Source organism: Varroa jacobsoni, unplaced genomic scaffold (genome assembly GCF_002532875.2).
Source record: "Varroa jacobsoni isolate VJ856 unplaced genomic scaffold, vjacob_1.0 contig02436, whole genome shotgun sequence".
Taxonomy (NCBI): Eukaryota; Metazoa; Arthropoda; class Arachnida; order Mesostigmata; family Varroidae; genus Varroa; species Varroa jacobsoni.
The window spans coordinates 1-27,684 of NW_019214815.1; the positions used below are offsets into that span (position 1 = coordinate 1).

General features: G+C 42.7%; 2 protein-coding genes across 2 annotated transcripts; one reads left to right on the top strand and one right to left on the bottom strand.

Annotated features, from left to right (window-relative positions):
• Nucleotides 1-977: 977 nt before the first annotated feature.
• LOC111272496 (uncharacterized) lies at nucleotides 978-26,750 on the bottom strand. The gene is made up of 22 exons (XM_022853988.2): nucleotides 26,736-26,750; nucleotides 26,012-26,110; nucleotides 25,268-25,468; nucleotides 22,112-22,366; nucleotides 21,328-21,618; nucleotides 20,327-20,970; nucleotides 19,853-20,027; nucleotides 19,276-19,496; nucleotides 18,361-18,489; nucleotides 17,749-17,845; nucleotides 16,803-17,010; nucleotides 16,346-16,545; nucleotides 14,841-14,933; nucleotides 13,185-13,726; nucleotides 11,153-11,833; nucleotides 9,771-9,858; nucleotides 9,322-9,471; nucleotides 8,845-9,054; nucleotides 3,437-3,538; nucleotides 2,997-3,104; nucleotides 2,478-2,576; nucleotides 978-2,169 (listed from the first exon to the last, which is right to left on the bottom strand). Exons 1-22 carry the CDS (start codon nucleotides 26,748-26,750, stop codon nucleotides 1,981-1,983), a joined length of 4,797 nt encoding a protein of 1,598 aa, XP_022709723.1. The 3' UTR covers nucleotides 978-1,980.
• Cbs (Cystathionine beta-synthase) lies at nucleotides 4,016-7,900 on the top strand. Its single transcript, XM_022853986.2, has 6 exons — nucleotides 4,016-4,507; nucleotides 5,386-5,529; nucleotides 5,702-5,780; nucleotides 5,945-6,098; nucleotides 6,311-7,229; nucleotides 7,536-7,900. Exons 2-6 carry the CDS (start codon nucleotides 5,414-5,416, stop codon nucleotides 7,798-7,800), a joined length of 1,533 nt encoding a protein of 510 aa, XP_022709721.1. The 5' UTR covers nucleotides 4,016-4,507; nucleotides 5,386-5,413; the 3' UTR covers nucleotides 7,801-7,900.
• Nucleotides 26,751-27,684: the final 934 nt, after the last annotated feature.

A 27,684-nucleotide genomic window follows, 5' to 3' on the forward strand; every position in this document is an offset into this window, starting at 1 on the left:
AAGGCACAGAGCGAGGTTTAGCCAATCTCTTCGTTGTTGCTCGCTAACAACAGGAAGACAATTTTGTTTTAACCAGATCGATAGATCAATAAATATAGCTTGTACTATTTCAAATGGTAAAAAGTATAGAAGCCTATCGAGTGAAGATACTCAGTTTTTTGAGAAAAAAAAGCGTTCGTTTACGCGTATTCACAGACTACATCGAACACGGCACCACACAGTTGCACCAAATTTACAGGCTTCCCATGCCTAATAATAAGGAACGCACGGCCATCATGGAGAATGCTATACTCAAGCCCACTATGACGATCACCAGGAATTTATTGATCCGGGTGCCGCTGCGAAACGCGCCAGCAGAGGCATCATCCACAAGGTAAAAGCGAACTGCCAAGCGTCGTACGAAAAGACCAAGGAAATGTTTTCTAATCGACTAGGTAAGACACTTGGTCGCGTTACACAACTAAACGTATCTCTACAATGTCTTTATAATGTGACATATGTGCAACTTCATACGTTGCACGATATTGAACATCTTGGCTGATGGCAGAGCTTTAGCCCCATAATAACATCAACAACGTTCAGTATATACCATCAAGATGATGGACGAGTGTTTTTTTGCCAAAAAGAGTAAGGTTTTGTATAACGGTTAAGATGCTTCCTTAACCGTAATTCAATATCCAATATGTAAAAATAAGGCCTACCAAAGAACTAGTTGAGACAAAAAAAAGACCGTTACAAAAGCCTGTTAAAGAATGAACACCATTCGATTGCCATAAGACCAGAAAAAAGAATCATCAGTGAAAAAAGTCGGCATTCCGCTGGGCGCTGTTGATAATTTTAAGAGAGGAACCGCTTGATATAACGAAGCGGTTTGATAAATAGATACATTGAAAAACAGTATTCGATGGCTACTACATATAATTATCTGTGCGACATGAGCGCGAGGCCATCTTTGGCAATCAGTCGAAGCGTGGCAATGCGGGATATAGCTTTTATTTACTGTTTCGTCATATTTAAGGGTATAGCACAGTTGTCGAATCGCTGGTTGTTCGTAAGTAAGCTCAATTAGGTAATTAGGATACGTCGAAGAAGTTCGCTAAGGCCGCAAGGCGACCTGTCAATCCAGTATTATGTCGTCACCACAATAACAACAAATATATGCTCATGATAAATAATTGTTAGTTTAAATATGATCACTCAATTGATTGTTAGTTAAACAGTAGGTATTTTCTTTCGTCCTGATAGATCTGATAAGGATAGATTATAGAAACATAATTAGGTATATAATTCGTAGATAATGTCAGATACGTTCCGAAAACGGGTATCTGAATTCAAATTGTCTCTTCGTGCAAGGCCATTGGGTACCATTCTGTCGATTCTCAATTCTGTTGCTGTACGCTTTCGTAGCTGATACAAACATAGCATCAGAGCTAAGGGAATTTATTAGTTACTGATTCAAGCAATAAAGGTGGTCTAATACGCTGGTAGCAATACGTAAACACATAGCTGGATTGCTCTTACTAATACGGATTGTAAATTATGGAAAAAAAAAAACAAAAAAAAAAGGGAACATTTGTTACTTGTATCTACAGGATAGTGATGCTTATCAATGCCGAACATGAACTTCTAAAACTCCACAAATTTCATTATATCAAGAAAGACAGGTCCCTTGTTTTATGTCAAACTATAAGCAACCATTATTTGTCCAAATTACGATGTATTGTCCGCAGCTCCGTATATAATTTGTCGAGTCGTGCATGGGTACAAGTAGGCCAAAGGGCGCAGCCTGGCAACAGAACTCGCTCGTGTATTAAGATGCACGAAAGCGTTTCACCGAGCACCGCACGCCTGTGTTGATCAATAGCTCTTCTGCTCTACGCTCAAGCTGCCCGTCCTCTCATAGCAAGCATATATAATTAATCTAGCTTAACAGTGTACATTAGGACGAAAATGCCGGAGCCTATGAAGCTTATGAGTTGGTTAGAACCAGGCTCGGCTGAAGGATGACACCGATGAGGTGGAGCCTTTACGTGATCGAGAGGGCGATGGCGGGGGCGGCGTTCGAGATGGCCGGGAGGGTCCCGGAGGGGGCGGCGTCCGAGAGGGCCTCGATGGCGGAGGAGTGGCCCGTGGCGAAATTCGAGATTTGCGACCTCGCAACGATGAGTACTGTTTGTGATGAAAGCGAAAGATGCATAGCCGGTGTTAAAAACGAAGGATTAGTAAAAAAGCTAGCTTTCCCCTTATGCCCTATTTCGTCAGCATCATACCTCACCGTACTGCTAATCAATTTCTTCCCTTTTGTGTGTAGTCAGCTAAATTACACGTTGAGGAGACAATGCGATTCCAACCAAATATATTTGCGAAATGACAGATACATTGACGTCGAGAAATATCTTGTCTCACTGTTGACCTGCGTAAGGATTTACGGTAAGAAAATCGTTAGCCTCGTGTCTGGACGAGATGAGCGTGATTACCGGCGAACTTCCTCGTGAAAAGTTGGACGAGGCGTAGATGAGCAGAGCTGTGTCCTTGTGGCCTGCCTCCATAGCAATTGACAAGGCGGTTTGTCCGTCCTAAGCAGCCATACCGAGCGGGCGAAAAACAACAAGCTCCGAGCGTCAGCTTAGTTCCATGTTTGTTTTTTTTTTGCAATGTACACTGGCAAATTCGCAAGGTTTAATTCTAATGCAGTGGATCGCCTTGCCCATAGTGCTTATTACGTAAATTTTTATGAGCCCTATATCGGACTGTAATGAATAGGTGGCAGACAAACCTAAATTGTTTACTTTCAGTGCGTCTATTATATGTTCAAAAGAGCACTCCGGGGTAATTCGTACGATCTAATAAAAGCGTCCTCTGGCCTGAAGCATCAGTGTCTAATGTCTAATTATCTAAGCTATCAATGTACTCCGCTACTTATTAATGCCAGTGGACCTTCTAGGGTATCTGTACTTGTCACCGCGTATGGCCACGTACGCGTTCTGTTTACGTACATGGTCGGCGATGTTGATCTCGACGTCGGGGTTCGCTAACAGCATTCGAACGACATCAATATATCCGTGTTCAGCCGCGCACATCAGCGCTGTCGAGCCATCGTTATCCTGTGGTAGGCAAAGCTAGATTGAGTGATATGCTGCAACAGATAGGCGAAATGAGGGCGTGACGAGCATTTCTCGATACGATCGTATAGCAATGAAGATCTCGTTTAGGGGGGTGCAGCTCTAAACGGTTTCCTTATCTTTAGATCTCTAATATGTTGGAGAACATATTTACCCCGAATATGAAATGTTCGAACGTAAATCAGGTGTCCCGCCATTTGTCCACCGTACGTTGACGCATAACAATCGTACACACAACAACAACGACAGTAACAATGAAAAATAATCAGCTTCCCAAACGTTGGGGGAAGAGCGTGTCCGTCAGGCCCTCTTACCTGAGTGTTGGGATCTGCCCCCGTCTCCAGTAGCGCTTTCACCATATCAGCTCGACCATGCGATGCCGCTAACATTAAAGCAGTCTGACCATTCTGCGAGGCCTAGAGCCGTTCATGAAAGGGGCATCGTTACTGGGAGGTACGTTTATATGCGGGGTCAGACTACTCTGAATTGCACTTAGTTAGCCTAATATCTAATTATTCGCTTTAATATTCATTCGTAACTTACTTTTAATCATAACTGTAATAATGACTAATGAGTATTTTTTTAAAGCTAAATTAACTAGTTTGAGGATAGAAGCAGAGGCGTTATCAAAGCTCGGCTTCATTGTATCTCTAATTCTATTGGGTCACATATGTATAAGACAACAGGTTTTGTAAGCTTTGAGACAATTTATCAACGATAGAAGATAGAGAGATATAGATCATTAAGCACTACTGTCATATGATGTAACGCTGCGATCGAATATCGTCGCGTAGAAAGAGCGATCGTTGCGCATAGAAAAGATGGCGCTGGAGTGGAAAGAAACTTCCTGGTTTGGTGGCGAGGGCACGATAAAGTAGCAGACAACACAGCTGCTGGATAGGCGGGCGCCTCAGAACACGTGAAACCCACATCGAAAATTACGAAGGCTGCCCAGATAATCAAAGCGCCAAAACCCAACCTCTAATGTACCTGTTTTTCATTTAGTCAGTGATGTCGATCGATCGATCGCTGTTTAGCAAAGTTCAAGCTGAAAGTGACCGCAAAAGTTTCTTCGCCAAACTCTCTTGTACTCCATCTTGCTTCGAGATATGGACGAATCTCTCACGACGAGCACACGAGGAAAGTGCGCCAATCGTTAGGTGCGCACTTGGCCCACAGTCACAAAGGAACACAGATGCTCCTGCACACGGCACAGTATATTCACGAAATATAGAACATCGAGATCCTCCTGAGATTTCGCTTAACGATTGCGTCGATTGGCCTGCTACGTCAGTGAATGCTGCGCTTAAATCATCTGAGGCATATTTACCGGTAGACCCAACGGCCAGCTTGAATTTCTCGAGAATTCGGCACTGTTCGTATTGGTGAGTAGATACTGGATTGTTTATCTTTTTCGTATTGTAGGGTGGAGCGCGGACGAATGGAATGGTAATTTATACGCCTAACCCACTGTGGCCTTCGACTTCCGGGCGTGCGTTCGCTACAATATGTGTGCAATTTAAAAAATATCTGCATCTAATCCAGAGACGATACGGCTCAAAAGACAATCGGATTTAGTAATAAGATAGCGCGTAGTTATTTACAGACAGGTACTATCAAAAAGTTAACTACTAACAGTATCTGAGGGAGACTCCTCCACGATATATTGTAACCTCTTCTAATGCAATATCTTCTTTTAACAATATTCTTTGGTTGGTGTTTAAATTACGCGCATTATTGGTAGATGTTTTAGTTGTTATTATCTATTCAGTAAATTATCAATACCTCGTAAACATTGCGGCAAGGCAATTGTTTCTGACCTTTTCTCTATGTTCGATGTTCTATGGATATTTATAATGACCGATAGAAGTCAAACCGACAGAAAATGGATCCTTAAAGGTATTCAAATTTATCAGCTGCTCCAAACGAACCTTTCCAGACCATCCCATTTACATGACAATATTACAATACTGGAGTCGTTATAAAACGCGTTCCGAACCCCACCTGACCGAGGAATTACAAAGGAGGAAGGAATAAAAAGCCGTAATACACGAAAGGCCATCTATTTACATAGATCATAAATTAGCCTATTAGTTACTGCGTGTAAAACGAGACTGTATTTATCAACGATCCTTAAGCCGTCTGTTTAGCTCCTAAATAAGCGTTCTAAGACAGCTTGTTTTCTAAGTGCAGTCTTTTAGGAAGTGCAGAGCTCTAATGTGGTTGGTTGTCTGTTTGCTTGTTTCTTTTTCGATGAGGTTAGATTCGAAAAGTTACCTCTTAACGGTGCAATGCCGTACAGATACAACACCTTTGACGATCCACATGGGATTTTACCAAACGTCGAGCCCAAATGTACCTGGAGATCTTCGAAAGGACCTAGCCCACATCATCACGTCGAACTAAAGTAAGTGTAGTAAAATACTTCGAAGGGGCATTATTTATAGTTAGTTTTTACGAAGATTATGCAATAGCTGGACAGGGTTACATGAAATGTGTGGTTATACCGGTAGCACAGGTGAAAATATATGTATGTTTTCTATGTATACAAACTAGATGTTTGTTTGCCTAAATTTCAGACCCAGACCAGCAATCTGCTCCTCGATCCTAAACGTGGTAGGACAAACTCCGCTGGTTCGACTTAACAAAATTCCTAAGGTAATATGAGGTAAATGAATTAGTAGGCTAAACACAATTTTAGGGTAAATCTTGCCACTTAGTTGTCTATTCATATACTGCAGCGGGTTCGCTAGTACTAATCGGGCAAACTTGAACGATTTTACTTCTTACTAAACATTTTTCGTTTCACGAACTTTCTACAGGAGGAAGGACTTAAGTGCGAAATGCTCGCCAAGTGCGAGTTTTTCAATCCAGGTGGTAGCGTAAAAGACAGAATTGCTTTACGGATGGTAGAAGAAGCAGAGAAAGATGGCCTGCTTAAGCCTGGATACTCGACCATAATAGAACCTACATCAGGTAAATGGAAAAAAAAAAAAGGAAAAAGTGTTTCATTTATTGTTGGCAAGTCAATAACGGTATCAGAAGGGAATGATTCCTTTCAGACTCGAATGTTTTTTTCAAATCTTAGTTAGAGAGAAAGCTTTTAGGTTATACTATAATGCAGTTTGTTTCTTAACACCAACGAGTATAGAGTGTCGAAAGGTTCTTACAGCTTCGTTCTTTCACAGGAAACACCGGTATCGGATTGGCACTAGCGGCCGCTGTGAAGGGCTACAAGTGTATTATAGTGCTACCGGAGAAGATGAGTAACGAGAAAGTTTACGTTCTCAAAGGTCTCGGCGCACGCATTGTGCGCTCGCCTACGAGTGCCAGTTACGATGACCCTAAGTCGCATATTGGAATAGCAATGAAACTGTGCAGGGATATTCCAGGAGCGATTATCCTTGATCAGTATCGAAACCCATACAACCCCGTCTCCCATTTCGACACAACAGCGGAAGAGATTCTGATGCAGTGCGACGGCAAGGTCGACATGGTGGTTGTGGGCGCGGGTACCGGAGGAACTATCACTGGCATCGGTCGAAAAATCAAGGAAAAACTGCCAGCCTGTAAAGTTGTGGGCCTCGATCCTCATGGTTCGGTTCTGGCTGATCACTTCGAGAAAAGTGACCCGAAAGTGACCTTCTACGAGGTCGAAGGAATCGGTTACGATTTCATTCCAGCCGTATGCGATGTAAGCGTTGTCGATCAATGGGTGCGAACCGGAGATACCGAGGCGTTTCTTATGGCTAAACGTCTCATCCAGACCGAAGGCCTCTTGTGTGGTGCTAGTTCCGGGTCAGCAGTAGCTGGTGCGATAAAAGCAGCTAAACATTTGAAGAAGGGGCAGCGCTGCGTGGTAATCATGCCGGACGGAGTTCGCAATTACATGACCAAATTCCTTTCGGACGAGTGGATGTTCCAGCGAGACTTCAAGCCTAGAGTGTTTTCCCGGCCCGCAACAAGGCCCAAGTGGTTCGACACGCTTCTTACATCTTTGACCTTAGAAACTCCTATCGTTTTAGCGGACGGAGCGACCTTCGCCCAAGCTTCGGCCGTGCTTGCAGCTAATCCTAAATTAAGATTCGTGCTAATTGACGATGAGAGGTTCGTTTGATGGTATACATTAATACGTGTTGCGGAAATTTCCTTGAGAAAGCCTAAATGCTCATGCGATCGCTGTGTTAATAGATAAGTGCGCTTTCTAGAAGGGGCAAGCTAACAACGTTGCTGCGCTGCCCATTTATGTCACTAAGCTGATCGATACTAACGCTATAACAAAAATCCAAAATTATCTCTTCTATCATACCGTTTTTCACTAAAATATTTGCTGCTTTTCCTATATTTTAATTCAAGATGACAGTATCCTAGTGAAAATGAAACCCTATTGATTTGTTCAATAACGTCCTGCAGGTACAAAAACTCTTACGGAAGCGTCAGCGGAGCTGATATCCTCAAAGCGATGACGTCGATCGAGGGTCTCGATCAAAAAATCGAGGGACCACCGCGGCTACCTGTTCTGTTTAGCGGAGCAGGTAGCACCCTTGGTCAGCTACAGGAGATTCTCGTTGGGCAGGCCCCAGCCTGTGTCATTGTTAACGGTAGCAATAAACCAGTTGGTATCGTGGACAGTGCTACACTTTTAGCTCATGTCAATACTTTGGGTGACGAAAAGTAGTCAGGATCGATATGCCAGCTGTGTATCGGCACTAATGATTACAATCAATAATAATAAGCAATGATAACAGACTAATAAAATGTTTGCTCTGATTAACGAATCGAGAAGTTTCTTCAACTCGACAGAGTAGTCAGTCACTTACCATGAACTTCAGCAGCTATAAAGGACAACGCTCCAAGTTTGGTTTTTCTATTTTGACAAACTAGAAATACACGTGAATTGCCCACACGCTATCGGAAAGAAATCGGGTAGCGGGGAAACATCGAACGTAGGAAGCAGCTCATAATCTAAAGTCACTCTCCGCATCGCATTGGCCACTATTGTGGTGTAAGATGCCCCACAGAGATAAGACACGATGGGAGAAGAGGTGGCCTACGAACACCATGCATAGACAACATTAAATAACAAAGGCTAGCGTAGGTTAAAAAAATCGCTGAAGCACTGCCGACGTTCAGTGACGTCCCGCTCTTTTTTGCTGGTATCTAGAGCTGTCGTTTGTCCGAGTAATATCTGGCGGTTATCTACAAGGGCTGACAATGACTGGCATTGGAAATAAATGCGCAGATATGTTGTTACATTTTTATCTTGTTCACATGCTGTTAGCTTACGGGTTTAACTGCGACGCAGAATTAAAAGGACGGTAGAGGTTTCTCAATGTTTCGACTAGCTGACTTCGGCTACCCAAGAGTATTACTACGTATTGCATAATAAATGGTAGACATAGGAAGGGTGCCAAAGGTCATTTTGGCATGGATTAACAGAGGTCCAGTTAGCAGAAATTGCTTCACTAAATCTGATAAAATAATGCGAAAGCACATAAACGATCACGGGTCGAAAACGAATTTCAAAGATCTGTGCTGCTTTGTAGAGGCCAAAGCGTTCGACCTGTTGTAATATCTGACTCATGGTTTATTACCAGCAACAAAGACTATACCAGCTTGAGCATGTCCAACTCATGGTCAAATATAACTTTGAATGCTTAGGACTTCATAATATATACCTTGTGACGATAATACCTTAAATTGGTCATAAATGTAGACCCACCTTCGAGTTAACGTCGCCCATCTGGAATAATCGGTGCACAATAGCGCGTTGAGTGGCCTCGTTGGTACCAAGGCTAGCGAGTGCGGCTAGCATCACTGGCGTATAACCGGCACGGTTCTGCTTATTTACGTCAGTTGCTCGTGAATCTAACAAGCGCGTTACTACCGTAAAATTTCCATGCGATATGGCATAGTGCAGGGCGGTGTTACCCTGAAATGATACACGAAGCACGAAAGATGAACAAAAAAACGATCACAGCGATTCTCAAGTAACTGTTTGTTTTGATTCTCAGATAAAGTGCAGCCAGGGCATAGACTCGGTCGAACGTCGACAGTCATTTTGCCCCTAATTTTTTTAAAGGGGTCAAATCGTGGGGCAGGATATAAATACTATAACTTTATGCAGATCGTGGGCCCAACCATCAATCGGCCAATTCGATTATCGTTACGTCAAACACAAGCGGTAAAGTTGACTGACATTATTATCGGCCATATTGATAACGCGGTGTAGTAGATGGTTGGATATCTTGTCAAGCTCCTCAAGAATTTCCTGGACATGGGCGGGGTCGGTTTCCGGACCACTGGTAACACCGAACCATTCCGTCTGTATACGAGACATCGCAGCTTTCTGAAAAGCGGCACAGGCAAATTCCGGCACCTTTAGCTAGAAAAGCTTTAGATCCGAACCTACCTATAGTTCAGGTGGGCGAACACCGTAAGGTAGGTATAGAATTATTATGCCTTCTCGACAGTTCAGTACATACACCCAGTAACGGAAGACCGTATGCGAAGAAATGCGCTAGCATACAACCTTAACGCACCATTTAGGACCGTAAATTATATCACAAATTATGACCCTGGTGATGGTAACTGGCTCTTTTTGCCACGCGCTTAACATTTGCGCTGTTGTATTTCGAAGAAACTTACGAGTTTGTTCGGATCACTCTTCTCAGGCCTTTGAAGGTATTCGTTCAGGATCAGACAGGCAGACTCCATTTCGCGGGTCAAAGTGTGCCTGCACGCGAATCAATTTAGATTACATGTAAGAAATTTCAGGCTCGAGTAAAGTGAATATCCTTACATTTTTATTATAATTAAGTCTTCACAAATCTTAGTCATAATATTACAATCCATAAGCGAGAATAGATCAAATATTTAGTATTTACAAATGACATAGGATACGGTGTTTGTAGTTATAAGTTGTTCTGAAACATATCCTTTCTCAAGCCTGTATGCTGTTTGTGAACTTAACGACTAACTTATAACGTATTTATTAGATGACTATTAATTAATATTCCATGAAATCTGGTGTATTTGCAAGAAGTGTTTACATGGATGAACTTTTTCAAGTTCATATAGTTAAATGTGATAATGGCAATTTCGATTGTGCATCTACAGCTGACAGATGTCATAGAAAAGCTATATGAAATAGAAAAGTTTTTTTATGACGCTACAGTGCGGGATACTCTAGTTTCTTTACCGTTCTATCTAGCTAGAAGTGTGAGTAGGTCGTGGCCAGGTCTTGCGTGGAACAGCTGTTCGAAAACGCGTCAACAACAGCACGTTACTACATTCTATGTGTATTTTGAGGAGCGGTCAAATAATTGTATATGCGGAGAGTTTCGACATGTTTGTCATGCAACAAGACACACACACACACTACTCAGACATGAGAAGATTCTTTGCCTCACTCGCATCTACTACTTTCATTTACCCCAAAGACAAAATGCAACATTCAATGTTCTGTTACACCTAAAATAACGGTTTGTTCAAATTCATTTGTATTAGTAGTGGCATCATACCTGGGGATCTCAAGGCAAGCAATATGTCTCTTGTCTTTTGCATGTTTGCAGGTCATACTTACATCGTAAAGTCGGAACATTTCAAGAGCCGCCATTTTATCATAGCAAATAATACGATACGCAAGATACGAATACGAGTCAGGTGATTTTTTGACTCGTAGAATAGCGATTCACAAGCAGATGTGAATGCAAGCCGAAACAATGATTGGTCTGCGTTTCAACCCAGAGCATGAATCATAGCAGTCATAGATGGGTTAGGAAACCGCGAAGCCTATCTACCTAAAGCGAAGCAGTCACGCTATTATAGCGTGCTGTAATAATAAACCTATTAGAACCTGCATAGGCGGCGCCAAACATAGGTATGTAGTCTGTATGCTCTGGGCATGAGTATACAGTTGGGTCAGGGCGCTGGTTCAGTATACCGTCAGCTAAGCGATCACACCAAGCAAGCTAAAATGGCAGTAGCGATAGCAACAAGCCAATTGAGAAGCGTGAGAGGTTACTTACCACGCTGGTATAGTTGCTGTTGATGGAGTAGTATCGTTAAGTTCACACGAGCTCCTTTTCACTTTATCGTCGTTACTGGTTTTGACAGGCCAACCCGTGCAAGCCGTGGCTGCAGTCGACACCTGTATAATGCCTGGCGGAACATAAACATGCTGCGGACTTTCCAAGGCTGTCATTTCCGGGACTGCACTCTCGTGCAAAGTTTCGGCCGCAGGACAAGCCGCGCCTGGTCCTTGAGGACAGTCGCCGTCGACAGCTGTTCCGCTGTTGGTGCATGTCGGTGATTCTTGTTTTTGTTGCTGCTCCTGTTGTTCCCAGTGGCCTATGACGCTGGAACCACTTCCCGTGCAGCCGCTGCTGCTGGCGCTTCCACTTGTGCCGCATAGCACTAGGCTGCCAGCCGGATCTACAGCGAGAAATGGGCAATGCACAAGCGTACTGTTGTCCGTTGCGGCCGTGTATTGAGATGTCGTTACCTGGACGGCGTCACGCTCGTCTGTTCGACATAAAAGTGTAGCTGGATGTTGCAGTGGTAGCGGGAAATGACAGATAATTCTGCCCACCGAAACGAATTCGTCTTCGTCCTCTTCGGTGTCACCGGAACACGAGTCCCCGGAGTAGATATACGACGAGTCCCACGACAGGCAGTGATCACTATCAAACCCATCACTTGTGCCTCTGCTTTGCGATTTTTTTTTGTTTTTGTTTTGATTAGTGTAAAAATTATTGATTTTTCTCACAGCACACACACACACACACACACACACATGGCGAATAGTTGGGTGACAAGATGAACATTGTCAGGATATATCCATGGGATGCACCGATCACAGGAAAATCACAGCAAATTGGATCGATGGCGACCACGACACGTCAATCAGGACCATTCGGGATTGTATACAGTAGTCAAACGCAGGCCACCGGAGAATTAGCAAAAATAAGCCAAGCGAAAATCACCGAGGTTAGAGCTCTAAGTTGTTATTGCTACATCTACATACAGCTAATTGTCTACTATAGCGATAACAGTTGCACTAGCAGTAGAAATAGTGAGTCACAAGGGTTATAAAGAAGCAGCTAGTACAGTTTACCGATTACCAGATGGATGCTTCTTGCGAAAAAAACGTGATCCTTGTTGACATAGGTATGAGGTCAGCGTGTATTCGCCTGATAAATCTATGTGCGTCAACCATTCTGGATAGAATGTGTTGGTAATCAAATGTAGCAAACACGGTCAGGCAGCTGTTCCGACCTGCTGAGTTGGTCACGCTACAAAGGCCTGCGTCTTAAATACGTGTATTAGGAGTTGATACGATATTGTTGCTTAAGTTAATAAAGCTCGTTCGTCATTAGTACTAAAAGATAGCTATAGCGTCTCGCAAAGCCTTCGTTTGATATAAAAAAAAAAAAAAAAAAGCTTTAGGCAAATCTAGAGCAGCATCACGAATAATTAAGGATTACTTCGTTTCCTCAGTAAAGCCTGGTTAACCATGAATTACAGTTAAGGTGAGAACAGGATTCAATAATATGGACACAGATTCATTTCTTGGTCCAACGTTCGACCGCAGTTCCCGATGTAGACTTTCTGAGTTCTAAATATTCAGAAGGATTTCTCAGCCGTGTAGCATTATCTAATGGCGGACATATGAGTGACACACGGTATGTTGATACCCTTAGGATAGTCACATATTGATTTTCGTAAAGTATTAAGTTAAATTTCCCGCTTTCCGACGGTTGCTACATTACACCATTTAACAAATTTGTATATATCTCGTCAGTTTACTAGACCGCTGAACTGAAAGCGAGTTCAGTATGACGTAGGTAGCTATATGTGGTTACAATGTGGCAAGTGAAAGATGCAGAAGAACGTGAAAGTTCACTGAAGACATGCGCAGATAGATAGACATCAACGAGAACCTCTTTGATGCGTCAGACCTGAACTAAAGTCGGAATGAGCACATCGATACGTCTATTCTGCTATAAATTGCAAAGTAAGTATACTTATTCACCTCAACGAAGTATCTATTGTACTCACTTTTCTCCAGGAAGCCGCTCCATCGATCCCGGGATAATCGATGGCGTTTGGTTGGCCAAAATCGGTTGGTCGTCTAATGAGCCGATGCTGAGAGGAGCCGCTGTGGATGCTGACGGCGTAACATCTCTACGTAGCGATCGCGAAACGCTATCAAACGGAGCCGGCTTTGTTCGCCTCGGCGGTGCGCGCGAGCCCCGGGAGTGACTAAGTTTCGGAATGCGACTTTGAAGAGTTGGCACAGGCGGATCGTTGGTGACTTCGGCAACGAGGTGATCGAGGTTCTGATCGATGAAATCCTTCGCCACGGATTCAATGGCGCAGCTGCATTTGTCGCACAGGCGGACATTTCCAGTCAGGTGACTCATAGATGAGGCGGATGATGTACGTGATAACGCTGTGCCGCCGGCGGCGGTGGTGGCGGCGGCGGCGGCGACTCCACCTGAAGCGGCCGCTGCTGCTGGTGGAAATGACAGAGGCTCAATGATTGAATGGTCCGTCATAACCCCCACCTCCTCCGTAGCAATAAGCGCCCTCGGTACAACCTGTAAAGCACCGTGCATAATTATGGGACTTTTAAGTAACCTATATATTTATAAGATTAACGAGTTGCTAGCCACAAACCAACTCCCCTATCCACAGCGGTACGGATTTAAGAAGGGTTGTCCAACTGGTTAGTACAGATGATTGGTATATGATCGCAACTTTTTGAAGGTTTTGACGCTTCAGGAAATACTCGTGAGTACAACGTCGGCTCTGAGCGTCAGCTTCTGCGTACTAGTCTGGTGGTTGATTCACATATCCGACGGTCAGTCGTTGTTAAAGCTAATAACTCTCGCTCCGAACTTTAGTCTTGTCGTTTCGGCGTCCCTCCAGAACCTTTCCTTGTGATAATGCAGTAATCAAGTTGACGCCTATTAAACTTAAGGACACGACAGGCGGCCTAGGTTCGGGTTCGGGCGTGGAGACGCCTTGATAGTACTCCAATAAACATCTGGGCAAGTGATTAGCACAGTGATCCATTAGGCTCCCAATTTCTGCAGATAGCTGCGATCATCCTCAGTTTTTTAAAGCAGACCGTGATACAGACAGAGGCTAAGGGATGCTCATAGAAAAGAAGTGAGCAGTGAGATTCAGCTATAATAACCCTTGTCTGGATTTTGCTACTCATGTGTAGCACGTTCAAAAAACTCTCGGAACTTGCCTATGTGATCAGAGTTTCTTCTAACCTATATACGTAGGCCATATGAACATGGCCCGCATATTTGATTTCCGTTCCCTATGAAATGACAACCCTATAAAAGGCGATTGGATTTAATGTTAGTGCATCACGGCCGAGGTAACGGAGTTTCTTACTCTTGACACTATTGCAGACAATGTGATGGCGCAATCTGCTCGCTGCACGATCAGTCGATTACAGACGTCAGTTACCTTGGGTCGTCTACGATTAAAGTATTCGTGGTACACATTTGTGAAGCCGGAAAAATTATACCACGTTTTATTATTTGCCGAACTTTCCACAACCTAAGACAGTAAAAAGTGTCTTTCGACGGAAAAAAATGTTACGTCCTCTAGCCAAGGAATTACATAACTAACTGCAGGCTGGTATTGCGGTTATATTTCGCAGTTTAATTTATACATCTCGTATGCTTGTCTTACCTGTAACCTTGTTTCTGCCGCAAAAACATCCTCATCTCCAAAGCCGAAGTCGCGTCGTTCCACATCGCACCGCTCACATGGAATGGCGATTAGCTGAAGAGTGAAATGGAGGCATTTTAACGTGAGGTATGGTACGAGTATAAAAACGGATACGGCAGCAACCAGCAGCCGGCGTACAGAGTATGACCGGTTAGGACTCGTCTTCTTGGAAGCACACATAAGGGAAACGTTTGCATCGAGAGTCTTACGCTGAAGGGATAATTTGTTGGGTCAACAAACAAACCGTTGTCGGTCAGTTTGGGAAGAGGCACTGCGACTCTGGCTGTGCTTTCAAAAAAAAAATCCTGTTTATTTTGTCGGTCTACGATCTGTCTTCCTTTTACGAACATTTACAACGTTCGCACGCTATAAAATATATGCAAACGTATTCACGAATTGTTGGACGTTGTTAAGGCCAGACGCTGTGATGCCGATACATTGGCACCTGAATCGATTACGTAACGGGATACGAACGCGACTCAAACGTTACGCTTCGAGATAATTGTTTTGCGTCAACTGCGCGCAAAGCTGTGCCGCTTTAACACGCGTCAGGTTAAAAATGATGAACCCTATTGATGGTGGCCTCTACTCCCACGAGATGACCAGGGTACAAACGTTCGCATTCAGCTGACCTTTGACAAGATCATGCTTTAGCAAGGTTGCAATATGGAGATCGTATCAACGAATCGATAAGCTGCCTATCATAACAACAGCTCGAAAGGATCAAAAGTAATTCGTTTGCAAGCTCAGCTAAACACTAACATATAATCGTATAATTTAGTTAGCAGATGTAGGTAAAAGAATAATATTTTGAAAAAATTAGCGTACCAATACCTGCAAATATGGCCAGTCATTGTTGCTACTGCACGGACATTGTCTAATGTAATACTGCCATCTCAGTCACCATACTTTCTACACTTAAACATAACATAAAGCTATCATTTGTTGTTAGTAGCCTGAGAAAGGGATAATCTGTGCTGGACGACCCAGGTCACCCCAGACCCATTATCGAATAGCGCTGTAGCTGAATTGCTGTGACATTATGACTGCAGAATTGCGAAAGATTAATTAACCAGTAAAAAAATTACCATTATTGGGAAAATGGAAGATATGCTGACTTGGGGAGAGCCCCATCTTTACTCTAGATGGCCACTGCAAGGTTACAGACCTTAATCGCCCCGCGCTCCACATTTGCGGCTCACTTTGTTAGTCGTATATCGATAAATACCATCGTGAGCAACGCTAGCCAGCTGCTGAAGAGACGCAGGCATCATGAGCAGGCCAACGTTACGCCCACGATCGTAATATGGCTAGAACAGGTTGATATTTTCATTACGATGTGAAAATATAAGGGGTCAGAGGGGACATTTCATTCGATAGAATATCAATATTAAATATCTACGAAAAAAAAAAAGTATCCAAGTCAACCAAACATTCATTTGGAAGCACTAGATGCCATCACTGACCTCAGTGATTTCGTCACAGTACGAGTCATCGGTAAGAACTTCCTGATCCTTCATCTCGATTTTTTGAATTCCTCGGTGATTTGCTCTTGAGACGCTTCCATCACTGGCCTCCGACGTTAACAACTCACACTGAACAGCGCCATCGCATTTACTAAATACGGCGCAACGATTACAGCACGTATCGTAGACGGCAACGTCGCCTGCATGAATCAAACGTTAAATGAGCAGATTAGATAATAAGAGCAGGTAGCACCTTCAAATTAAACATGTTCTTAGTATCTTTAGCATATATATGACGGTTCAATATCAAACTTCTGTTCTTTATAGAATTAGCTAATTTGGATGGAATAAGTGTATCTCGTAACGGCCTGTTCAGCAGCTGCGGTCAGCTCCTCCAGCATACGCTGTAACAAAGCGTGGCGTCAGATGTGTCTACCTGAAATGAGTTGCTACTGACCTGTTCCTATGGACCGCAGACGCCTATGAGCGCACGAGTCGCAAACGGCGTGTCGCACATCATAGTCGCCGCTCGCAACGGAGTTCGTGTCGAGTTTTTTCGAGCGCTCGTTCTCAGTCCTCCGAGTCTGCGTTCCTTGCGCTCGTTGACAAGCCCGCCAATCGCTCTGAGCGCCGACATGCCGCGTCCGAACTCGCTCAGGCGTCACCTATCGAGACGCGGGTAGGGCAGTTACAAGAACGCTAGACTAACACTATGCATTAAATGATTGATGTTAGGGACGTGTCAGTTATCCTTTACGAATCCTTATTTTGATATGCTGTTTTCCTGGCAACGACCCTTATCGACTATGGATAAACAGAGAGCCAGAATAGAGGATAGATACATGGAAAAACAGGGATGTACGAGCATAAAAGAACGTCAAAAATGTTCGTCTTGGTCAAATGTAAACTTCACGCTGAACTGATAGTAACTGTATAAATCTAATTAACTTATACAGTAGTTACTACGCATCGAACCTGGAACATTGTGGTTGTGACAAAGGCATATATGTAACTTAAAATCGGTACGTCGTGTAGCACGTTTTTCATTGATTCCGGCCAGCACAATAGCTATCGTGTACAAATGCATCGATGAATAGTCACAGTCTCAGTGAAGATCGTTATTCTACGTTTGTTCGCACAAATGGCCACTTACAAAGTAAATAGATAATTTGTCTATCTATCTGCCTATTTGTTTATAGATAAGATTAGACTAAAGCCCACTTCATGTAAGCCGGGTGCGGAGCTCTGCCCTGATTCAATACATTGATATGCTTTCTTTAACTCTTCTCGAATAAGCCTCCAAAACTAACCACGATCTTCGCTGAATAACGCCGTTGATCAAAAAACAAGAGCTACCTATACCGATTAGAGTTGATCTGACCAGGTCGTTAAGAAGGCCGTACCTGAACAGCCTGTGAAACGGTTATCGAGGTGCTACACTGAACAGCAACGCCACGAGTAAAGGCCGCTGGTTTCGGTGGCGGTGTCGGCGGGGTTTTCCTGTGAAAAACAGATAGAAAAAAAAAAAACAAGAATACTATTTTTACCGTTTTTTTTTCGAACAATTCTACTACCATATATGCGTTCTTTACTTTGAAAACTCGTCTCGCGGTTGGCTAACGGAATATACCCCACGAACGCTGGTCATATAGCGGGAACATTACGACAAGTTTTATCCATATTCCAGTATAGAGATGTATTGGTGAAATATGGCGCTGCTATATCTGGTGGTTTGTGTCTTTCCTGATGACTGGCCATATTGAAGAAGTTGTACTATACAAATGGACTTCCTGTTGACATTACGCCATTTAAGTAACAACACATACCCAAGATTTTTTTTGTTTATTTAGTACACCCAGAATGATAGGTCACACTACAACGATTGTCATAATATCCGATTTATATTTCATGGATCCATTTTCCTCCGGCCAACGCACGCCTCTGCACATATATTAGTGCCAAGTATATATATATATATATATCTATGAAGTTACGTAAATCGATCAAAAACATACTTAAATACTGGCTTGAGTTCGGGAAGAGGATCACAGCTGGAGTCCCGCGTACGTGGAGTTTCGGTAGCTGAGCCAACTGAATAACTTCGAACTGACCGACGACGATTACATTCGGCGCAAAATGACGTACTGAAGTTAAAACGGTTTGCAAAATTGAGAAAATGCTGCACAGGAAACATTATAGCAATATCATAATGAGAAACAAGGTTTTGTCTTCTGCTTTCGACGGTAGCAGCCGAACTCAAAATACGTTTGCTTCTTTACACAAAATGGCGTGCCTGTGTTGGGCCTTTTTTTACCCGTACCTTCTCAGATTGTATCTGAACAAAAATAGATATTTTTACGTTAAAATGTTCATTCTGATGATTCAATCCTGAATCTAAACCTTCTACTAATAGCTTACAAAATATTTATTCTTATTTAGCTCGCAAATAAATGCTCCGTACTTCAAACTATATCGTTAGGTAAATTTTGTTAAAATGTCGTTTGAATGTGCCACATGGAAAATTTTAGATTGCTAACAGGCCAAAAGTTTACAAAATGCAAAAGATTGAAACGGCCAGAAAATTCATAAGTCGCAAAAAGACTGACCTACCTGGACGGCGCAATTGGCAATTGATAGATTCTTCAGAAGTAATGCGGTTAATGTTCAATCCATTCAAATAAAAAACCCCTTGGGGTTTGCTTGATAAAATAATTTTTTTCATACATGAAAACTGGCAATAATGTAGACTGTCAATGTTTTTTCCTATTATTGGCGAAACCGAAAAGATCAGATAGTGGCTAATCTTGTCTCGAATTTTGAAAATGATATACTGTTTGCCATGACCAGTTTATTTGTTCTAGAAGCGACTAGCTTTCGCCTGCTAACCGGTCCATCGACTACTAGCTCTTAGGAACTTCAAGAATTGACACCTTTTGGGAGTGAACGGGGTGCCGTCACAGATGTCTAAGATAAAAGCTTCTTTGGCACTTTTCCTCAGGGGTTCGGGTGTTATCGGCCTTACGTCAGTGTTAACGGCTGTCGAACGTAGCTGTCTTTTGCGGCGTTCCACGCACTCAACGCAGTCTCTTGGTGTTACCGCCGTAGTCTGTGTCGCGCTTGTCCGAGGATCCTTCCTTAGCCGGATCGAATCCTGGAAAAGTCAACCTGTTTAGCTACTGTATGAAAAACCCCGATGATCCAGTTGTTCCATATTATGGGCTCGTAAATTATTTGTTTCAAATTGGCCTGTGTCCTTTCGAGCGTCGACTTGCAGCCTACGCAAATTGAAACCATACCTGAAGCTAGTTAGTTAATATTCCGAAATCTAGGTATTAAAATTTATGGTCTGATATTGAAATTGGGATTTTTAGGTAACTTGTATTTGATGTTTACTTCTATATGACTATGCAGCCACAATGGAAATCAAATTTAGCTAACCCAAAAATGGACCTTATACTAAGACATTTTGCAAATAGCTTTATTCAATTCTTTTGATTAGTGTCCTACCTTTTGACATTCGTCGCACAGCGTTTTCATCTGCGATTCAGCTCGATCCTCGCGTAAAGGAACAGGCAAAGGCGATACGGACTCAGGCTCGGCGGTACGTCTCTGCGCGCCTTCCGTAGGGGTGGAACGACTTTGCGTTTCCGTACAACAGTTTATTCCGGTATGATGATAGTAGCTAACGTTCACATAAAAAATGCATAGTAAATTTCCAAGTAGCAATTTGGAAATTAAGTCAAAAATAGCCGTCTGCCACGCAGCTAGGAGCCTGTGTAGCACTAAAATTAACATAACAATTATGTACAATTATGTGTAAAGCTAGAAACGTTACTTTTTGGAACAGTTAATCTAACGTTGGTTACCGACTCAAAGCGACCTGATAAGCACGTACGTCGCGGGCGTTTCATATTTAAAATCACACTCTATTATTATTATTATTATTATTGTTATCGGTTTTAGGATTTGATATCGACTTACCCAGGAATAATTAATGGCTCTGGATTAACGGATGCTTTGGCTAGATAATCTCCGAGGATCTTATTTGAAGCACGGCCACCGATTCCCTTCTGGTCGCTTTTGTATTTCGGCTCCTGCATCGTTTCGCGCCACAATTCATCCTTGAGTGATGTGCCGGTCGCACTCTCGTGGACCCCGGACCAATCTGCTTCAGTCTCATCCGGCCCACCGCCTGCTACTGATCTACGACCTCTCATAACCCTTGCTACACCAGTCTCTAGTGCCTCAAGCTTAGACGGTCGAATCGGCGACATGGCCGAAGTGGACGACGGAAGTTCCTCAACTTTCAATGGTTCGAGCTTGGGAAGCAATGGTCCCCGGGATCCGACAGGGCTTTGGAGGCTCATTGATGGTCGTGGGGGAGGAGGGTGAATCGTATCTGCTGTTGTGGGTAGCCTCGACTGACTTCGCGAACTCTCATCACCGGGATGAGATCTGCTAGTCGATGCTACAGATAGCAATGAACCCGCAGCACTCATGCCTGTTCTACTCGACAGAGGAGGTTCGTGAGCTCCAGGGTCGGCCTTACCGTCTCGGAGGTTGTTCTTTGCTTTAAGCTGAAGTTTAAGCAAACGCTTTTCCTCCTTCAAAACGGACATTTTTACCTGATGCAATTTGTCAATGGTAAGTGGCAGACAGGTTATCCAGCGGGAAAAAGAGAGAACTGTCAGAAAGGCGCTTTTCTTCATTATGAGGATAGTTTAGCATGATGAATCGATGATACGATGACATTGCGAAAGTGAATAAGATATATTATGAATCTGATGCATCGAATAATTAACACCGAATTAGATATCGATGCAATTACTTCAGTATACTCTACCCATTCTTGATGAATCTAGCGAGGCACATTGCAAATAGTTAGGGAAATCATCGAACAAACAGCGCAGTACAATAGTACGATTGCAATTCGAAGTCTACGTTACCCTGGTGGTTAGAGCGGTTAGAAAAAGCCAGCATACCTGCAGCACAGGGACGCTCTTTGCCTGAAGTTCCAGATCTCGCATTTTCACAAGACATGCCGACAACTGATCACGAATTTTGGCCAGAACTGCGCGATCGATCGTGACACGGGTCGACCCATATGGAGCAAGCCAAGAAGCCGACCTATCGGAACCTACCAGATCTCCCAGAGTCTTTAGTGGACTGTCCAAATCTTTAGAAGCAGCAAACGAAACGCTTCGCTCAGCAAACTCTGACCCCGCCGGATTCAGTGAGGCCATCGTTGCTTCGAGCTGCCGTGATGCGCTGCTCTGTTAAAGTAACAGGTAAGTAAAAGCCAGCATTGGAGAAAGATAGCAGTTACTTGGCAGCTCCCTCTCTTCCTCAGCAATTACATCGGACTCACGGAATATTATGCATGGTAAATCGATGGCTTTACTTCAATACTGTAGAAACAAATCGTCAGCTATTGAAACCACACCCAGTTTTATACGATCTAGCATATATAAGCGTGACGCGAGATGAACAAGTTACACCCCATGCGATACAGACAGAGAAAGCTAACTTCAAGTAGAAGTGTATTATATAGCAATACGTCTGTTGGCTCCCACACATTCGTTGTGAGAATGGGGCGGCAGTCGTCGTAATAACTGATGATGCAATCGAAGGAAGGGAGCAATATATTTTGCTTGTAAAAGCTGAGCGTAATGGGTCTGCAGCAGATGTTAACTGATTAACTAAGCCACCATGAAATTTAGCGCTAATTTAATCAACCCTTTATATGCCATATTCCGTTCAACTTACTTTCGATGAAGTTGGATAATTAAGGCTGGATATCGTGTTGATCGATTCGGAGGAACTGACAGAGTCACTACGTTGTTTTGAAACGTCGGCGTTTCTAGCTGACTTCCGCCGATGTCCACCATCCTTATAATCAGCGTCATCGACTTCGATCTCCTCAACAAGCTTGCCATCGCCAAAAATCATATCCAGGAGCTGTTCGGCTTTGCGCTGTTCCTCTTCCGAGTAGACGTGGCGACGGCACTGCTCCTCCGTCAGCTGCAATATCATGATCTGATGGGAAACTGCTCTAAGTCTACTTTACGTCAACTAGTAGCTAAAATTAGGTAAAGTAAGGGTGCGCTGAAAACCGTAAACCAGTAGTATGTGATAAGATTAGCAATACGCTTATCTAGCGGCTGCTCGATCTTGGTAACTTAATCGAAAAGAAATAAATAAAATCTCAATTAAATTTGCTGAATCTAATCCAGCTATCAATGGGCTGTCCTCTACCAGACCCACTCAAAGGTTATTTTTATACGAGCTCACAGCTTAAATATATTAACATAAAGTTATACGGCTAAGCTTCCAGGTTTTATAGACAAAAAGGACAAAACGTCAAAAGCACTATATATAACCATATGGAAGACCTATGTATTTTAATAACTACCCTCCATATTACTAGCAGATCTAGCAGAAATATAGAATAAGCATACATTTGAAACACAATGGCTAAGCCTATGCAATTTTTTAGCGTACAGAGTAGAGCACAGATTTCGTATCAGTAACAAAACAAACATAGAATTATGCCGTTTAGATGAGTAAAACGCGTACATACAGTTGTGTAAGAAGTTCGTAATACCCACTTACTGACGCGCTACATATAATATAAACATATGTAGAATAACAATGATAACTATAAATGGAGCTTCTGTACCGAGGGGCAAGCACCATCAGAGCCGCTAAGCAACAAAGAACGCTTGATGTTCGATATATAATGATAAACACATCCAGACGAATGTGGCTATTACAAAAAAGGAGGCAAATAATTTGCTTAGATCCTGATCTTCGTCCCTCAACTGACTCTTTCACTGCTACAATATCAGAAATATCGTCACCATAGTAAATTATTGGGTCAACTATTATGCCTAAAGGCAGAATCTCTGATCAGAAAACCAATGTTTCGCACTTCGTGTCGCCCATTGCGCTGGACGTCGTCACCGTTTACACAGTGACGCAATCTTCTCTACATAACGGAGCTTATTTCCGTCTGTATAAATTAAATATCGAATGAAATCGTTTAATATAGTAATCAACAACAAAAATTTGGAGATTCAAGTCATGGGTCAGCGAACAAACATACGTTCAGATCACTAGACATTCAGTATAAACATTTTTCAGGTAAAGGATGGAACACGTACAGCTTCGGAATTTCGAAGTTAGTATTTTCACATTACGTCTAAAGAGACGCCTGTTACACTGGTTCGATATGTTCTTACAGGTCCTAAGATTGGTGCTGCTAAGTTCAGTGCCGAGAAAATCTAACGCGGAACAATACCGGAAAAAAAATAAAACTTCATCAAAAAACTTATCACTATTGACACGATAGGAATCGAATACCTTTCACCATTGACCATCAAAGACCATTTCCTTTCAGGCCGCTGTCTTGCCAACTATGCCACGCCTAGACGTGATACTATGGCTTCACTAATTTGTTTGCATGGATAGCAGGTTAAATGTAAGCTATGACAGTTTGCACAGGGCTCCACCGTGCGACACCGGAAGAGCTGAGGCGTTAGAAATCGATATAGTTTTCCAGTAATGCCCTTACACTACATGTAGTTATAGAAGCCAGGGGCAAATCTCGCAGTCGTCTATGATGATACAGTAAAACAAGTTCGATAGTTGTAGCAATACGAGCTGAAATAATAACATGACTGTGAGTTAAATATGATATGAGAGCTGAATACTTTCTGCATATTGTGAGAGATATTCGTAATGAGGAAGGAAAGGACCCGACATCCTTGATATGATATATCACGCAAAGAACTCCGAGGATATCCTCAGGAGAGGATTTCATTTTATGCAATATAGTACACCAAGCCGTAAGTTATCTACCGTCATACGCTGACACTTTTTGTCAACATTGAAGGACTGATACAGCAGCACGTATCAGTTCTAATCAGACTTGTTTCGGCCATTCCAAAATGGCTCCGAGACATAGTAGATGCTCACCGACATCCAAAGGCCTGCGGAACACACATACCGCTTGACTTTTACATTGATTATCGGTTTGCTGATATAATGAAGTAATATGCCTCTATCGAAAATATCACTCAGTCTGATAAAAAGGATGTAATTTTATTTCAAGTTATTCATGGAGGTACGTTGATTACGAATGGCTCGTGGGGTTTTCTTAGTGCGGTTAATTGCAGGGGAATCTCCGTTTAGGTAGAATGACCATTCACGGTAAGATTGAGTACGGTTAATTGTATCAAACAAGCTTCTTTGTCAACGATACATCTCCATTGGTTCGTAGACGGTTTAGCATTACGGCTTCCTTGCGGTTCGCTGACAGCCGCTCTGGGTCGAGGAGCAGCATCTCTATGAAATGACTGCTCCATTCATATAAACGGCATTCAGGTTTTAGGCAGATCTTGTCTATGCCGTCACTTTATTTATGTTAATATGCTTAGGACCTCGTTTACCCATCCTCCAAAGTAGCGAAATGCATCGTTGCCTACTTCGATAGTTTTCCCATGTTGATTCTGTTATTTCAACTGAATTTAGCTGAGATTAACAGTTTAATCTAAATTACAGATACCTATGCCTGTTACTTAGAGCTGTCGATATCATAGTGAACCATCAAAACAGTTAGCAGTGTGAGACGCACCATCATTTTCTACTGTGACCTATTCTATCTAGAGGTTTTGCACGCTTGTACATGACATTTAAGAGCAATTGCCTACAACTAAGTACATTGTATATATATGTATATATATATATATATATATAATGGGTTTATGCGGCGGTAAGATAGTTCAGCAGAGTCTGGGTCGATCCCAAACCTAGAATATTGTTGATTAAAGTCCCCCGATGCAGTGTTCACGTCCAGTAAGCACAAAATATTTACTTTATTTTTCTTAATAAGCTTGTCTATAATTTTTTAAGCAAGCTTACCTTTGTATTGAGCTTAAGTTCGCTAATGGAGTCACCACCATCCGGAGGTAAGCGTTTTTCGAGGAGAATCGGTTCAAGGGAGCCCTCGCGGTAACGTTGAGGGGCTCCTTTTCTAGGACACATTGCTTTTCCCGTTCGGTCGGTTTTTCCTGTCGTATCTGGGTTGTCTTCGTATGACGAGTGCAGGGTGCCCTCAAAGTCCTGCACAGAAATGTACCACTATTTACAATTGACATAGTCGAGTGCTACCACGAACAGTGAGAAGCATAGATGACATGCCATTTTTATTCTAAAGCATCTAATACGAACACCTATTGTCATTATCCTCACTTGTCTTAAGTCATATTACTTCTTTGACTAAAAAGAAAAAAATTGCGATATCGAAGTGAGTTGTCTTTATTACATAAGTCCTGACACAACTACCTATTAACCTACATTTTATCATAATTTTTAGTGCCCATTCGCCGAATGGCGTTACAAGCTGCCCATAGCAACAGCAGTGTACAAAACTATTCCCCCCCCCTCACCCCGTTTAACAAGGGGTGCTACATTACTTGGACGTATGCAGCGCGCATCACATCGTATGTATCAAAACGAATTCTCTGACATTCCATTCATATGACGCCACTCATCCGATTTACCAAAAAAAAAACAACATAACTATATGTAAAACAGTTGATGTTTGTAGTACAATTTGGTAGCTTGGTCATTTGTCAGAACGGTCCACTGAGGTCACCCATATACCTGAATGACATCGGTAAGGCTGCTGAGGTCTTGTTCAGGGTCTTCGCAGGGTGATTTCTGTCCAGCTGCAGGACTAGCCACGTCGCACAACCACCAAAACTGAAAGAAATCATGTTATATGTTAAGTTAGTAGCAGTTTGTTACCGACCACAATTTTCAATTCAATCTTCACTTCAATCTTGATCTTATCAGAACGAGATCAGATAAGAGGAACAACTGGCGTCCAGGAACCTATGTTTTGTTTCCTAGAAGCGGATATTACTAGGGGGCTTGGTACGGGTTCTTTGAGGCCAGCTTTGAAGGATATATGGTTTCATCAGATATTGCTCAGGGGAACATGGTTAGACCAAGCTATAAAACGGACGATCTGAAAACACAAATAAGCACGTTTTGTTCCGTTTATTTTCTTTAACCAATTTTTTCTTGAGTCACCACCACGTGGGGAGGAACGATCCGCGCAGTTTTCTGTTCGAAAACCCGACAGTAGCTTTACAGGTTTAGTTCGTCACTATATTTCATTTTCTGTTTGGCTTCCTATAATGGTACACACTACAAGAGACACTTGATGCCGTACCAGCTATTGTAGTAATTAAATTATCTATTTACTTAAGATGTATTCTGTTCGTATAGTGTCCATATTCTGTCCGATCTTCTCTATTAAGTCACTGCTAGATAGACCGTTTGACGTCTCCAGTAGTAGCAAATATTGTCAGCAAAACTATACCAAATACGCGTACATCTTCCTCGTTTGATCTTCTGCTTCTGGATCGATGCAGCTACTTATGCCGTCAGGCCAATTACATAACACTTTAATCGTTTATCTAGTAGTAGTAGTAAATTTCAAGTAAGCACCTCTTATTTATGTTCTCTAATCGACGATATCACATGCTGAGCTAAGTAATGGATCCGATTGGCCTTTACACGTCTTGCTTTTGCTGGACGCCTTCATTGGCGTCGCTACAAAGCGTCTGCCGGCTGATTTTCTAATCGTTACGCAAGTGGACATCGGCGCACCACACGTCTAAACGAACAATAGATCTATAAACACGCAAACACACATGTATTCCTTTTCCAAGCAAAATATCACATATAGACAAATGCGGGGGGCCTTTGGCCTGCAAGAGCGTCCATTGACACTAACGACTGTCTATCGTAATGAGGTCCGTCTGATTGTTTACGGTCTATAACTATTAATATTTCACGTCTTGTGAAAACAGTTCGGTGGTACAACCATTCAACAAAACGTAGAATGGTCGTTCTATTATGGAACTGTCCAGAGCCCGTTGATGTATGCCAAGGCATCGGGTACAGTGAATTCATTAAAAAGATCAGTTGTATAATTCAATTGAGATCACTCGTATTAGACGCGCGATTAAGTCTATTGTGGGCTGCGATGCACTCTTATATTGGCAGTTAGACAGGGAAACTGAAACGTTTCGTTCGTGACGTCGCGGAACCCGCTTCGATTTACGATACCTTGCCCAGATGCCTTACAATTAGCAGGATGAATCTAAAGGCCTAATTAATATCGTCTGGCGATATGTGTCACGTTCGCTCGACGCATGTATCTGCTGTTACTACTCCGGATAGCTTTATGAATGAATGCTGATTGACGCCCTGTGTCCGTAGAACGTGCCTGGCATACACTAAGGACGGCAAGGCAAGAACTGCTT

Excerpts from the sequence above, each read along its gene's own strand:
- Cbs (XM_022853986.2), top strand. The coding sequence starts at position 5,414 with ATGCCGTACAGATACAACACCTTTGACGATCCACATGGGATTTTACCA. Across the intron at positions 5,781-5,944 it reads GACTTAACAAAATTCCTAAG|GAGGAAGGACTTAAGTGCGA; the intron begins GTAATATGAGGT and ends AACTTTCTACAG. Across the intron at positions 7,230-7,535 it reads GTGCTAATTGACGATGAGAG|GTACAAAAACTCTTACGGAA; the intron begins GTTCGTTTGATG and ends AACGTCCTGCAG.
- LOC111272496 (XM_022853988.2), bottom strand. Across the intron at positions 17,011-17,748 it reads CCGTTTCACAGGCTGTTCAG|GTGACGCCTGAGCGAGTTCG; the intron begins GTACGGCCTTCT and ends GCGTCTCGATAG. Across the intron at positions 2,577-2,996 it reads AGATCAACATCGCCGACCAT|GACGGACAAACCGCCTTGTC; the intron begins GTACGTAAACAG and ends ATGGCTGCTTAG.